Here is a 15,011-nt window from a genome sequence, read left to right as displayed (position 1 = left end):
TGTTTGGCAAACATCAGCGCCACGCCGCGGCGATCCAAGCACACGCAAACACGCCAACTAACACCGCGCTGACCAGAAGCGTCGACCCGTGACCTCTCCGTATCATCATTGTTGGCGGTAGGGGGCGAGGGAGGGGGGGGGGGGGGCATCCCGAGGAACTCGTGGGTTCGTTGGATCCGTCGTGACGCCGACTTAACCGTGCAGGAGGCCTCCTCCTCCGTGTTTCCGACGACGACGACGATGATGATGATGATGGACGACGATGACGACAGCACAACGCTTGATAACCACCCCTTTAAGAGTCTTTCTCACCCGCGAAGCTTCAAACTGCAGTTAGACGGCGTGGGACGCACGGCCAGGCTAAGCGTCGGCCGCTAGCTCAGTTCGCTCTACGCGACTCTCTTAACGCGTCCGTGCGTGCGCGCTGCTGCTGCTGCCGCTGCTGCCGCACCTGAAGAGGTCTCGGAGCTCCTCCACGCTCTCCTCCGGGTACTTTGCGCAGTTGCTCTCATCCAGGAACGCTCTGGCGTACGCGAGGGGTCCCGCGTTCACCTGGGCGAGACATTGCCGTGTCAGCAGATCGTCGTCATCTTCGTCATCTTCGTCGTCTTCGTCGTCGTCACACACGATGCTGGGATAAGGACTCCCCCAAGCCGTTGCCATCTCTCATGCACCTGCGTCATACACACCTGGCACCTGGCGTCTCACCTGCGTCATACACACGTAACACCTGGCGTCTCACCTGCACGATACACACCTGGCAGCTGACGTCTCACCTGCATGACACACACCTGGCACCTGACGTTTCACCTGCGTTATACACACCTGGCACCTGGTGTCTCACCTGCATCACACACACCTGGCACCTGACGTCTCACCTGCATCACACACACCTGGCACCTGACGTCTCACCTGCATCACACACACCTGGCACCTGACGTCTCACCTGCATGACACACACCTGGCACCTGGCGTCTCACCTGCATCATACACACCTGGCACCTGACGTCTCACCTGTGTGACACGCACCTGGCACCTGGTGTCTCACCTGCGTCATACACACCTGGCACCTGACGTCTCACCTGCATCATACACACCTAACACCTGACGTCTCACCTGCATGACACACACCTGGCACCTGGTGTCTCACCTGCGTCATACACACCTAACACCTGGCATCTCACCTGCATGACACACACCTAACACCTGACGTCTCACCTGCGTCATACACACCTGGCACCTGGCATCTCACCTGCATGACACACACCTGGCACCTGACGTCTCACCTGCGTCATACACACCTAACACCTGGTGTCTCACCTGCATCATACACACGTAACACCTAGCGTCTCACCTGCGTCATACACACCTGGCACCTGACGTCTCACCTGCGTGATACACACCTGGCACCTGGTGTCTCACCTGCGTCATACACACGTAACACCTGGCGTCTCACCTGCGTGCTGACGCTGCCCTGCAGCTTGAGCTGCAGCTGGATCATGTTGGCAGGCGACTCGGAGCAGAGGGTGCTCAGCTCCTCCACCTTGCTGCGCATGCTGTCCACCGCCACCTGCACGGGCCCCAACTCCTCGTGCAGGCGCGCCACCACGGGCACGCGCTTGCGCACGTGCGGGAACGTGTGCGACGCTGGGGAGAGGCGGTGGGGAGAGTGCGCGGCGGGGCGGTGTGGAAGTGGGAAGGGTGGTGGTGGTGGACGTGGTGGTGGTGGTGGTGATGGTGGTGTTGATGGTGATGGTGGTGATGGTGGTGATGGTGGTGATGATGGTGGTGGTGGTGGTGATGATGGTGGTGGTGGTGATGGTGGTGGTGGTGGTGATGGTGGTGATGGTGGTGATGGTGGTGATGATGGTGGTGGTGGTGGTGATGATGGTGGTGGTGGTGGTGATGGTGGTGATGATGGTGGTGGTGGTGGTGATGATGGTGGTGGTGGTGGTGATGATGGTGGTGGTGGTGATGGTGGTGGTGGTGGTGATGATGGTGATGGTGGTGATGGTGGTGATGGTGGTGATGATGGTGGTGGTGGTGGTGATGATGGTGGTGGTGGTGATGGTGGTGATGATGGTGGTGGTGGTGGTGATGATGGTGGTGGTGGTGATGATGGTGGTGGTGGTGATGGTGGTGGTGGTGGTGATGATGGTGATAGTGGTGGTGATGGTGGTGATGGTGGTGGTGGTGGTGATGATGGTGGTGGTGGTGATGGTGGTGATGATGGTGGTGGTGGTGGTGATGATGGTGGTGGTGGTAATGATGGTGGTGGTGGTGATGGTGGTGGTGGTGGTGATGGTGGTGGTGGTGGTGGTGGTGATGGTGGTGATGGTGGTGATGGTGGTGATGATGGTGGTGATGGTGGTGATGATGGTGATGGTGGTGATGGTGGTGATGGTGGTGGTGGTGGTGATGATGGTGGTGGTGGTGATGGTGGTGGTGATGATGATGGTGGACATGGTGGTGGTGGTGATGGTGGTGGTGGTGATGATGATGATGTTGGTGGACATGGTGGTCGTGGTGATGGTGGACATGGTCTTGGTGGTGATGATGATGGTGGTGGACATGGTGGTGATGATGATGGTGGACATGGTGGTGGTGGTGATGATGGTGGTGGTGGATATGATGGTGGACATGATGATGGTGTGGTGGTGGACATGATGGTGGAGGTGATGGTGGGGGACATGGTTTTGGTGGACATGGTTTTGGTGGACATGGTGGTGGTGGTGATTGTGGTGGTGATGGTGGTGGTGGATATGATGGTGGTGGTGGTGGACATGGTGGTGATGATGATGGTGGTGGTGATGGTGGTGGTGGACATGGTGGTGGTGATGGTGGACATGGTGGTGATGATGATGGTGGTGGTGATGATGGTGGTGGTGGACATGGTGGTGGTGATGGTGGATGATGATAACGATGTTGGTAGTGTGGGAGGTTATAGTGTGGGTGGGTGATGGTGATGATATTGTGGTGGTGACATTGGACACGTGGTGGTGGTGTTAGTGGGCATGGTGTTGATGGTGCACGGGAAGAGACAAAGAAGGGAAATAAGATTGATATCCTTCAAACTGCATGCCGCCGATACCATGCGAGTACTCTTGACTACAGAAGTATCAAGGCCATCATCCACTTGCATAACTGAGGAATAGATCTGCGCGATGCTGTTGTGACAATGCCCTTCCACGGCACCACGTCGCGCACACAGCCCAGTGTCCGCGTGTTGGCATCACGGCAATTTTGCCGACCGCTGGCAAAAAAAATAAAATTTCACCGCTACGAAGTTGGCCGATGTTGTTCTTGCGTGTGTGCGTGTGTCCTGTGGGGAGCGGTGGTGCAGCGGTTAGCACGCCGAGCTTCGAATCCAGCGACGCGAGTTCCATTCCCGTTCGCGGCAACAAACACCAGTGGCGATTATCTGAACCGTTCCTGAGCATCCCTTAGGGCGACTCAGCCTGAAATTAATACCTGATGCAATGTGCAAACATCGCCAGTGGGGAGACAAAGGTGGCCGGACGTGGTGCCGGTGGTGGGGTGGTGGGTGGGTGGTGGGTGGGTGGTGGGTGGGTGGTGGGTGGGTGGTAGGTGGTGGGTGGGTGGTGGGGTGGTGGGGGGGTGGTGGGTGGGTGGTGGGGTGGTGGGTGGGTGGTGGGTGGGTGGTGGGTGGGTGGTGGGTGGGTGGTAGGTGGTGGGTGGGTGGTGGGGTGGTGGGGGGGTGGTGGGTGGTAGGGTGGTGGGGTGGTGGGTTGGTGGGTGGGTGGTGGGGGGGTGGTGGGTTGGTGGGTGGTGGGTGGTGGGTGGTGGGTTGGTGGGTTGGTGGGGTGGGTGGGTGGGTGGATGGTGGGTGGTGGGTGGTAGGGTGGTGGGGTGGTGGGTTGGTGGGTTGGTGGGATGGTGGGTGGCGCTCACTGGTGAGCACGGTGCGGCGCTTGCACTGCTCCGTGACGTCCCCGTGCTTCCGCCCCGAGGCGGTGTAGGGCGTCTCGAACACGAAGCGCCGCACGTTGTGGCCGCGCTCGAAGTCGGTGCGCCGCGCGGCCTGCTCGGCGCCGCTGAAGAAGGGCTGCACGAACGTGATCTGGATGTAGGCGAGGCGCGGGTCCAGCTCCGACGCGTCCACCTGTGGCGGCGAGATGTTGATTACCTCGCCTGGTACGCAGGAGGTCGTGGGTTCGATCCCTGACCCTGACGCCTGTTGTATGCGGAGTTTGTGTGTTCTCTCTCGCTCATCATCATCATCAGGGTTGCCAGGAGATGTTAACTGCCTCGCCTGGTACGCAGGAGGTCGTGGGTTCGATCCCCGACCCCGACGCCTGCTGTATATGTGGAGTTTGCGTGTCTCTCTCGCTCATCATCATCACGGTGGCCAGGAAATGTTAACTGCCTCGCCTGGTATGCAGTAGGTCGTGGGTTCAATCCCCGATCCTGACGCCTGTTGTATGTGGAGTTTGTGTGTCTCTCGCTCATTATCATTAGGGTGGCTAGGAGATGTTAACTGCCTCGCCTGGTACGCAGGAGGTCGTGGGTTCGATCCCCGACCCTGACGCCTGCTGTGTATTTGGAGTTTGCGTGTCTCTCTCTCTCTCTCATCATCATCACGGTTGCCAGGAGATGTTAACTGCCTCGCCTGGTATGCAGGAGGTCGTGGGTTCGATCCCCGACCCCGACGCCTGCTGTGTATTTGGAGGTTGCGTGTCTCTCTCGCTCATCATCATCACGGTGGCCAGGAAATGTTAACTGCCTCGCCTGGTATGCAGGAGGTCGTGGGTTAGATCCCCGACCCTGATGCCTGTTGTATATGTAGAGTTTGTGTGTTCTCTCTCATCATCACAGTGACGAGGAGATGTTAACTGCCTCGCCTGGTACGAAGAATTTGTGGGTTCGATCCCGACTCTGACGCCTGTTGTATATATGGAGTGTCCGTGTTATTTTTCTCTCTTATTGTGGTCGCATGGATTTTTCTCCGGACCCTCCAGTTCTTTCCCTCCAACATTTACAACCAATGTCACGCGTTTCAGAGTATTTGGCTGCTATAAATTTCCACCTGAAAAGCCCCTTCATTGAGCTATCATTTGTGGCCAGGTCGCTTCTGAAAAAGAGCTATACAACTCAGTGGGCCTTACCTGGTAAAACTTTTTTTTAGGAATTTTTTTTCGTAATATAGTATACAGTAAAACCTTGGATTGTGAGCATAATTTGTTCCAGCGACATGTTTGTAATCCAAAGCACTCGTATATCAGTTGTGATCACGTGACGCTAGGCAGACAAAGCGTACACACGTACTACTCGTATTGCAAGACCTCGCTCGTTTATCAAATTAATGTTTATTTAAAAATTTTGCTCGTCTTGCAAAACACTCGCAGACCAAGTTACTCGCAAGCCAATCTTTTACTCTACCTCCAGAGAGCCCCTGTCCCTGGACGACGATGTCTTAGATCGATTTAAACAAGGGGGGAGCGAGTTTCTTCAGCCCCTTTGTCCCCACCCCTGTCTACCCAAGCAGGACATTCCAATTCAAGTGGGTTAACGCCACGGCGAGTCCCATCGGCGAGTTGCGCGTGTGTTGGGGTAAAGTGGAGCTACTCCCACCTCTATGGAGACCCTCTTGGCCGGCATTGGAAAGTGGGACCCAAATGCCCTCCTCCAGAGGGGACCTCTGCCCGGCATTGGCGTGACGGAGTCAGAGTTATCCGGCACTTTTACCATTCCCCAGATGGTGAGCGAGAACTTGATGCGATTGTCTTGAGCGGTGCATCGTCGTTATCATCGTCACCATTTTCATCATCGTCACCATTGTCGTCATCGTCGTCATCGTCACCATCGTCATCATCGTCACAAATGTCATCATCGTCATCATCGTCACCAATGTCATCATCATCACCATCGTCATCATCATCACCATCGTCACCATCGTCACCATCGTCACCATCGTCACAAATGTCACCATCGTCACCATTGTCGTCATCGTCGTCATCGTCACCATCGTCATCATCGTCACCAATGTCATCATCATCACCATCGTCATCATCATCACCATCGTCACCATCGTCACCATCGTCACAAATGTCACCATCGTCACCATCGTCACCAATGTCACCATCGTCACCATCGTCACCATCGTCACCAATGTCATCATCGTCACCGTCGTCACCGTCGTCACCATCGTCACCGTCGCCACCATCATCATTATTGTCAATATTATAGTGACGTATCCTGACGAGAAAACTCGGGGTGCCCTGGCCCACACAGTGGGAGCGGTGGACATGCCGCGATGACGATTATGAGAATAACGATGATGACGACGACGATGATGGCGATGATGACAATTATGATGATAATGATGAAGACAATTATGATAATGATCATGTTAATAACGATGATCATGATGATGACAATGATTATGGTGTCGATGATGTTGAAGATGATGATGACGACGACGACGACAATGATGATGATGATGATAATCACGATGATGATGACATTTATGGCTATGATCATGACGACAACGATGATGACGACAACAATGATGACGACAACGAAAATAACGACGGTGACAATGATGGCGATCATCATGACGACGACGATGATGATGACGATTACGACGATGAAGATGACGACGACGATGAAGATGATGACGACGACGACGACGACGACCTCTCACCGGGTTCGAGTCCTGGATGATGCGCACGTTCTGCGAGCCGAACTTGTCGGCGTAGAGCAGCTGCAGACGCTGGGAGATCTCGGAGAGGCCCGTGAGCTTGGGCTCCTTGTAGATGTACTCCTTCCACTCGTCCTCCTCGAAGTAGCCCTGGGTGGGGGGAAGGTGGCCAGAGGGGGTGGACACGGCAATAGACCACGGAGCAAACAGCAACAGCGGCCGCTCGCCACCTAAGATCAACGTCTCCCGACCATAAAAATGAATGCTACAACTACTACTACTCCACGCCATCTGCGCCATCACCTCCCCTGAAGGGCTTCTTCCCCAGTTTCCATTTCTAATGTCCAGCTCTCTGACCTGCCGAGTAGCGCTGGCGTTACTCCGGCCACACGCGTGCATCTGCCAGCACTAAAGTTGCCGTTTTACTCTTTCACTGCAATAGCGGTGTAACATTTCGCCCACCCCCATCCCCCGGATAATCGATGCAAGCTGACACTGCGACTGGACTGGTGACACAAGCTGACATGGCGACTGGACTGGTGACACAAGCTGACACGGCAACTGGACTGGTGACACAAGCTGACACAGCGACTGGACTGGCGACACAAGCTGACACAGCAACTGGACTGGTGACACAAGCTGACACAGCGACTGGACTGGCGACACAAGCTGACACAGCAACTGGACTGGTGACACAAGCTGACACGGCGACTGAACTGGCGACACAAGTTGACACAGCGACTGGACTGGCGACACAAGCTGACACAGCGACTGGACTGGTGACACAAGCCGACACGGCGACTGGACTGGCGACACAAGCTGACACGGCGACTGGACTGGTGACACAAGCTGACACAGCGACTGGACTGGTGACACAAGCTGACACGGCGACTGGACTGGCGACACAAGCTGACACAGCGACTGGACTGGTGACACAAGCTGACACGGCGACTGGACTGGGGACACAAGCTGACACGGCGACTGGACTGGCGACACAAGCTGACACAGCGACTGGACTGGTGACACAAGCTGACACAGCGACTGGACTGGTGACACAAGCTGACACGGCGACTGGACTGGCGACACAAGCTGACACAGCAACTGGACTGGTGACACAAGCTGACACAGCAACTGGACTGGTGACGCAAGCTGACACAGCAATTGGACTGGTGACACAAGCTGACACAGCGACTGGACTGGCGACACAAGCTGACACAGCGACTGGACTGGCGACACAAGCTGACACAGCGACTGAACTGGTGACACAAGTTGACACAGCGACTGGACTGGCGACACAAGCTGACACAGCGACTGCACTGGTGACACAAGCTGACACGGCAACTGGACTGGTGACACAAGCTGACACGGCAACTGGACTGGTGACACAAGCTGACATGGCGACTGGACTGGTGACACAAGCTGACACGGCAACTGGACTGGTGACACAAGCTGACACAGCGACTGGACTGGCGACACAAGCTGACACAGCAACTGGACTGGTGACACAAGCTGACACGGCGACTGAACTGGCGACACAAGTTGACACAGCGACTGGACTGGCGACACAAGCTGACACAGCGACTGGACTGGTGACACAAGCTGACACGGCGACTGGACTGGCGACACAAGCTGACACAGCGACTGGACTGGTGGCACAAGCTGACACAGCGACTGGACTGGTGACACAAGCTGACACGGCGACTGGACTGGCGACACAAGCTGACACAGCAACTGGACTGGTGACACAAGCTGACACAGCGACTGGACTGGTGACGCAAGTTGACACAGCGACTGAACTGGCGACACAAGCTGACACAGCGACTGGGACTGGTGACACAAGCTGACACAGCAACTGGACTGGTGACGCAAGTTGACACAGCGACTGGACTGGCGACACAAGCTGACACGGCGACTGGACTGGTGACACAAGCTGACACAGCAACTGGACTGGTGACGCAAGCTGACACAGCAATTGGACTGGTGACACAAGCTGACACAGCGACTGGACTGGCGACACAAGCTGACACAGCGACTGGACTGGCGACACAAGCTGACACAGCGACTGAACTGGTGACACAAGCTGACACAGCAACTGGACTGGCGACACAAGCTGACACAGCAACTGAACTGGTGACACAAGCTGACACAGCAACTGAACTGGTGACACAAGCTGACACAGCAACTGGACTGGTGACACAAGCTGACACGGCGACTGGACTGGTGACACAAGCTGACACGGCGACTGGACTGGTGACACAAGCTGACACGGCGACTGGACTGGTGACACAAGCTGACACAGCAACTGAACTGGTGACATAAGCTGACACAGCAACTGAACTGGTGACACAAGCTGACACAGCAACTGAACTGGTGACACAAGCTGACACAGCAACTGGACTGGCGACACAAGCTGACACGGCGACTGGATTGGTGACACAAGCTGACACGGCGACTGAACTGGCGAAACAAGCTGACACAGCGACTGAACTGGCGACACAAGCTGACACGGCGACTGGACTGGCGACACAAGCTGACACGGCGACTGGACTGGCGACACAAGCTGACACGTCAGCTGACACAAGCAAGCGCGGCGACGGTAGCATTGTCCGGGATCATCGATGCGGTACGGCTATGCAGCTTTGTTGCCCTGGCTGTAACCGGGGCTGCAAATGTAGACGCTGGGATCGAGTTTCATTCAGATGATTGCTTTGCTCAATCGCATCTGGGTCGCGACACTGGAGAGATCGTTCACACATTCCCGTCGAAAACGTCTCTCGCAGCGAGCGGCGCGCCACTTTGCGGCAGAGAACAGCGGCCGGGAAGGTGACGTCACCTGGACAGACCCACCCGGAGCACATCGTCGCTAGGGCTGGAAGATAAGTGGCAAAGCGGTACGATGGGTTATTCTGGGTCTCGTGCAGTTGTCAGCGACACAGCTGAGACCACCGACTGCCTACGCTGGTGGCCAGGGTAAAACCCGGATTCGAACCCGGGATCTGGATCAGCGGTTGCTGGCCCGGTGCCCCGATGTGGTACCTAGGACTCTCTCAAGGTCTAATTACCGCCATTCTTCATCCTGAGTGGTTGGTTAGAAGAAATGAACTACAATGCCTTGCTGATCGCGTTAAGGAGTATAAACTATCACCACGCGAACTCCGGTCATCATCGCAGCAGCAGCAGCGGCGGCTTTTGGCTAGCCTTCGAACAAAGTCACCACATCGCACACTTTCAGATGCGCTTCTGAGGGTGTCTGGAATGCTCTTCCTTCTATGCACTTTTAAATAATCGAGATTGAAAACGAATTTCTTTAGAACTGCCTTTTTGCGTTTAGTTTGTTGTCTTTCCCCCGCACCTACGATTAGCACGGTTGGTTAGGTGCGGCGCGAAAGAAGTTCAACGTACTCTTTGGGTCTTTCGGTAAAGTCACGTAGAACAAAAACATTTACAAAAAACTACGACGTTTCGAATGCAACACAAGCAATCGTCACCATTTGTAAAAAAAAATGTTCCACGTGACTTTACCGAAAGACCCAAAGAATATGAATTTCTGCAGTCACGAAAGCTTTAAGTCAAGATTTAAGTTCAACGTACATTCCCTCCCCACGCCCCGCACTGCTGCACACAAGAAGCGGGAAGCTGTTAGCGATACAAGCACTCGGCGGTAGTTCTATGAAGCCCGTGAGAAAAAAAAAAGCTTTAGTGTGTTTTGTCGCCAGATTTGTAAAACATTGACCTCACTCCTCGGTGAGACTTACGTACCACGGCCTACACACACGAACGATCACAGAGGAGGAGAGAAAATGAAACGTGAAAATACGCACACAACTTACATCGATCGTGCTCATTGTGAAATGGGAATAGAGTTTATAGAAACAGATGGCCGGTGGGGAGACTGCCATCACAGTATTGGGATCACAGTAGTACAGTAAAACCTTGGATTGCGAGTAACTTGGTCTGCGAGTGTTTTGCAAGACGAGCACATTTTTAAAATAAATATTAATTTGATAAACGAGCGAGGTCTTGCAATACGAGTAGTACGTGTGTGCGCTTCGTCTGCCGAGCGTCACGTGATCACAACTGATATACGACGAGTGCTTTGGATGACATTTCCGGAACGAATTATGCTCGCAATCCAAGGTTTTACTGTACATCATACTAAACAATATTTATTGACATTCCTTTATCGATCCACTGCTGGATGAAGGCCTTCTCCCACACCGTCTGAGACGTGGGGAGGGCGGTATTTGACTATACCTCAACACGCTGGTCAGCGACAGTTGTGTAAATCGACGTGGGAACATACGAGTACAGTACAACAATGGATTTTGTTACGGTACCCTCTGCTGCTGTGCGACACATCCATGTACATACATCCATAATGGAGATTGTTTTTGGGGTTAGATCGCGTCAATATAAATGTGTCGTTAAACACGCCACCACTCGCGACAGCCAATTAGTAAGGTTTGTCACGTAAACAGAAGGTGCCCGTTCGTTACTAGCTCACCACAGCGGTTGTGAGTTGGGGAGTAAACCCACAACATTTACAATCCGAGTACCATGGCGTCTCGTCAGTAATTACAACCAGCATCACCAGGCGATCTTAAATAGACGACGCTAAATGTGACGCCGTCACTTGTGAGCCAATCGGGTGGATCATATTTGTCGCGAAAGCCTACGTGTGAAAACGTACGTACGTATACAGTACGTAGAATTCTATATCTAATTTGATATATATATAAATATATATATAAATGCAGTTGGGTAGCAGGGGCTCATGAGCAAGCCTGGTGCTGTAGCTTGACCGTGTGTCAATGGGGGGGGGAGGGGGGGGGGGGAACGGGGGAGGAGGGTTATGGGTGGGGGGCCACGGCACGACACGGTCAACATTCAACAAACGTCACACGAACGTCGAGCGAGTAAGGCCCACAGCCTGCCTTGACCGACCGTGCGCTCTGCTCTCTCTCACCTCTCTCTCACGCCCGGTGCGCTTGAACCAAAGCTGGGCAAGCCCATCGCTTAACAAAACTCATCGCATTACTTGACTGAAGGTGGGGGAGGGGGGGGGGTGACCGGGGGGGGGGGGCTAGCCCGCTCCAGCACCCCTCCCTCCAATGCTACTACGGTGGCCGCCCCACCAACGCCAACGAGGAGCTCACCAACAACCACGGAGACCCGCACCACCAAAAGCCAGCCCCCTCCCGCCCCCTCCAGCCCCCTCCAGCCCCCTATGTTAGGGCGCTGGCTGCCAACTGCTCGGTGCGTCGAGAGCGAGTGACCGGTTGTGGATGTTGCCTCTCACCTGCCCGAAGAAGGCCACGCGGAAATAGGTGCCCAGCAATCGTCGGCACGTCCGCGTGGCGTCCAGGATCTGGTCGTAGGCCTTGTGCAGGGCCATGTAGAGATCGCTCAGTTTCTGTGCACACCAAGACAAAGATCCCGCCCCGGGCCGCCGTGTAGCCTTTAACGGACTGTCGGGGCAAGCGCCGTTCGTAGCGAGTAGCGGCACCTACGAAGGCCAGCGCTGTGGCACGCGAGGGGCTGGGTGGCGGACAGCACCACGCCTGGCCGCCACCGTCTCCCCAGTGGCGAACGTTTACTACGCGCCGCGCCCAGGTACTCAAGGCGGAGGCCCAGGACCGGTTCAGATAATCGTCACCGGCATTGGCCGCGAGGGGTGAATCGAACGCGGCTCGCCACGGTTCGTAGCGCGGCAGGCTAACCCTCTGCGCCGCCGCTCCCCACCCTGTTCAGACGCACGCACAGCCACAGGCGTACGTTGCGCGGGGAGTGCTGGGGGTGAGCGTGGTGGGGGTGAGCGTGGTGGGGTGCCCCCCCCCCCATTCTAAAAGCTTTGTCTCGGTGGCGGCCGTGTCTGTATCCTCTTGCGCGACGCGGAGCACCGCCGGGCACCTGGAAGTCGCGGCGGTGCTCGTAGATGGGGATGATCATCTTGTAGATGTCGGCCATGAGCTCGAAGCGCTCGGCGCGCTCCAGCATGTGGGCGCACGTCTCCAGCTGCTCCACCAGCATGTCCTGCGGGCACAGCGGGAAGTCCTCATCACCAACCACGATGACCTCACCACCAACCACGATGACCTCACCACCAAACCCCGCAACTACCTGCGTTTGAAGCGGTAGATCTCAGCCGTTGCCAAATTAAAATAATAACGTTCACAACTATTCTTGCTACAACTTCTACAACTTTCGATTTAAAGCTTTCGTGACTGCAGGGATTCATCTTCTTGGTTCTTTCGGTAAAGTCACGTAGAAGGGAATTAATAAAATAATAAAAATAAAACATAATAAAATAATTATCACGACGTTTCGGCCACAACGCAAGCAGCCGTCCTCAGGTGAGGACGGCTGCTTGCGTTGTGGCCTCAGGTGAGGATGGCTGCTTGCGTTGTGGCCGAAACGTCGTGAGAATGATTTAATGTTTTATTTTTATTATTTTATTATTTCCCTTCTACGTGACTTTACCGAAAGAACTTCTACAACGCTGCGCGTAATGAAAGGGGGGGGTGGGGGGGGATCCGCGACACGGCACGTTGTGCGTAGCCGTCCCCGTCACGGCGCACCTCGCTGAAGTGCACGTCCTGGGTGCCGCACTCATCGTCCTCGGCGGTCTCCTCGTCCGTCACGTTGGGCGTGATGCTCTCGAACGCCGCGATGCCCTGCATCAGCACGCCTGGACACACGCACGCCGACAACAACGACGACCGCCATTCACCACCGAGTGCCGGGGGGAACGTAACCGCGATTGCTGCACTTTGGGGCCTACGCAGAGTGGCAGGCGCCCTGCATCAGCGCACACAGGCACCACACGCACGCACCACACGCGCTCGCCACACGCACACCAACAATGACCGCCCGCCGGCCAATCACCACCGAGTGCCGGGGATATCACCGCGATGGCTGATCTTTGGAGCTACACGGAGTGGCATTATACCCACTGGCAAGTTACAGAAGAAATCCGTGCGTTGTGGGGGTTTAACTAGCAGATGCACCGCCTGTGCCACCTGGCTTCCAGGCGCCACGGTGGCAAGATGTTAACTCCCGCGCCTGGTATGCAGGAGGTCGTGGGTTCGATTCCGACCCTGACGCCTGCTGTATATCTCTCTCCCCACATTTAGAATCAACATTTGGCTGCTATAATTTCCACTTGATAAGCCACTTCGTTGAGCTATCATTTGTGGCCAGGTCGCTTCTGAAAAGGAGCTACGTAGCTCAGTGGGCCTGACCTGGTAAAATAAAAATAATAGCTTAAGTGTAATTATTTTGTTTTATATGCCCGGCACTCCGCTCATTGTTGTGAGCGTCGCTCCTCCGCCCCTCCGTTGTTTGCTGGAGGGCGGCTGCCTCAAACCGTGCAGAAATATCCTTCAAGAGCCTCCCTCTGCAGGTGGCCGATCTTGACACCGCTGGCACCAGCCATCGGCAAGTCCACTCAACTCGACATCCTCCAGTACCGCAGCAGCCCATCTCTTCCGTAGCCAGTGCCACTCGCTCGCCCCATAGACTCGCAAACTCACTCACCCCCTGGCTCACACATCAGTCCGCCTCTCTGCTCGCCCGCGCTGTGCTGCTTGGACCGTGCACGCAGCCTCGCCTGCCGGAGGCACTCGCTTGATACGGGGGGCCGTGCCACGCCATCAACTTGCGCGCCGCGCTGATAATAAACGGGCGATCGCTGTCGGCACTTGACCCCCCCCCCCCACTCACTCTGGGTGTCGTGCAGCGTGTTGTTGCTGCTGCTGCTCTCGTCGGGGTCGTCCGCGTTGACGTCGGGGTTTGCGTCGGGCTCCGGCGGTCTCTCCACTCGCCCCTCGGCGTCGCACACGCCTGCGGTGAAATTAAATTAAACTGTAAAAACGTTTTATTTTTACTACACAAGTAAGGCCCCACTGAGCTGCAGAGGGGTTTTTTTTCAGAAGCGACCCTGGCCGTCACAAGATGATAGACCTACGAAGTGGCTTACTCTTAAACGCACGTTGTTTCTGAACGTGGAGGTGAAAAACCGGACGACCCGGAGAAAATCCACGCGACAACGGGGAGAACACGCAAACTCCAAATATACAGCAGGCGTCAGGGTCGGGATTGAACCCACAACCTCCTGTATACCAGGCGAGGAAGTTAACATCTCGCCTCCGTGCCAAGCTTCATAGGTGCTACTCACTGACAGCACTTGTCCCAACAGTCTGTTAAGGCTACACGGGGGATCTTTGTCTTTTGTCTTTGTGTGTCTCTGTGTGTGTGTATATGTCATCTCAGTCAGTCGACCCGTGGCACCTGCTGGGTCTGCCCCGTGACCTCCTGCCAGCGGGCGTTCGACAATTCACGTGGCCTCAAG

The 15,011-nt window shown here is 55.4% G+C and overlaps 1 protein-coding gene across 1 annotated transcript in view; it reads right to left on the bottom strand.

Annotated features, from left to right (window-relative positions):
- Positions 1-15,011, bottom strand: part of LOC133357452 (dedicator of cytokinesis protein 9-like) — a 172,587-nt gene that overhangs the window by 6,939 nt on the left and 150,637 nt on the right. Inside the window, 8 exon segments of the mRNA XM_061575397.1 lie at positions 452-552; positions 1,457-1,647; positions 3,913-4,123; positions 6,665-6,811; positions 11,961-12,074; positions 12,572-12,694; positions 13,240-13,349; positions 14,384-14,503. Of these exon segments, the coding sequence (XP_061431381.1) occupies positions 452-552; positions 1,457-1,647; positions 3,913-4,123; positions 6,665-6,811; positions 11,961-12,074; positions 12,572-12,694; positions 13,240-13,349; positions 14,384-14,503 (1,117 nt within the window).

This window comes from Lethenteron reissneri, chromosome 58, assembly GCF_015708825.2.
Source record: "Lethenteron reissneri isolate LAM-NWPU_2019-01 chromosome 58, ASM1570882v1, whole genome shotgun sequence".
Classification (NCBI taxonomy): domain Eukaryota; kingdom Metazoa; phylum Chordata; class Hyperoartia; order Petromyzontiformes; family Petromyzontidae; genus Lethenteron; species Lethenteron reissneri.
Note: the sequence above shows the minus strand (reverse complement) of the source record. Positions and strands in the feature narration are given on the sequence as shown.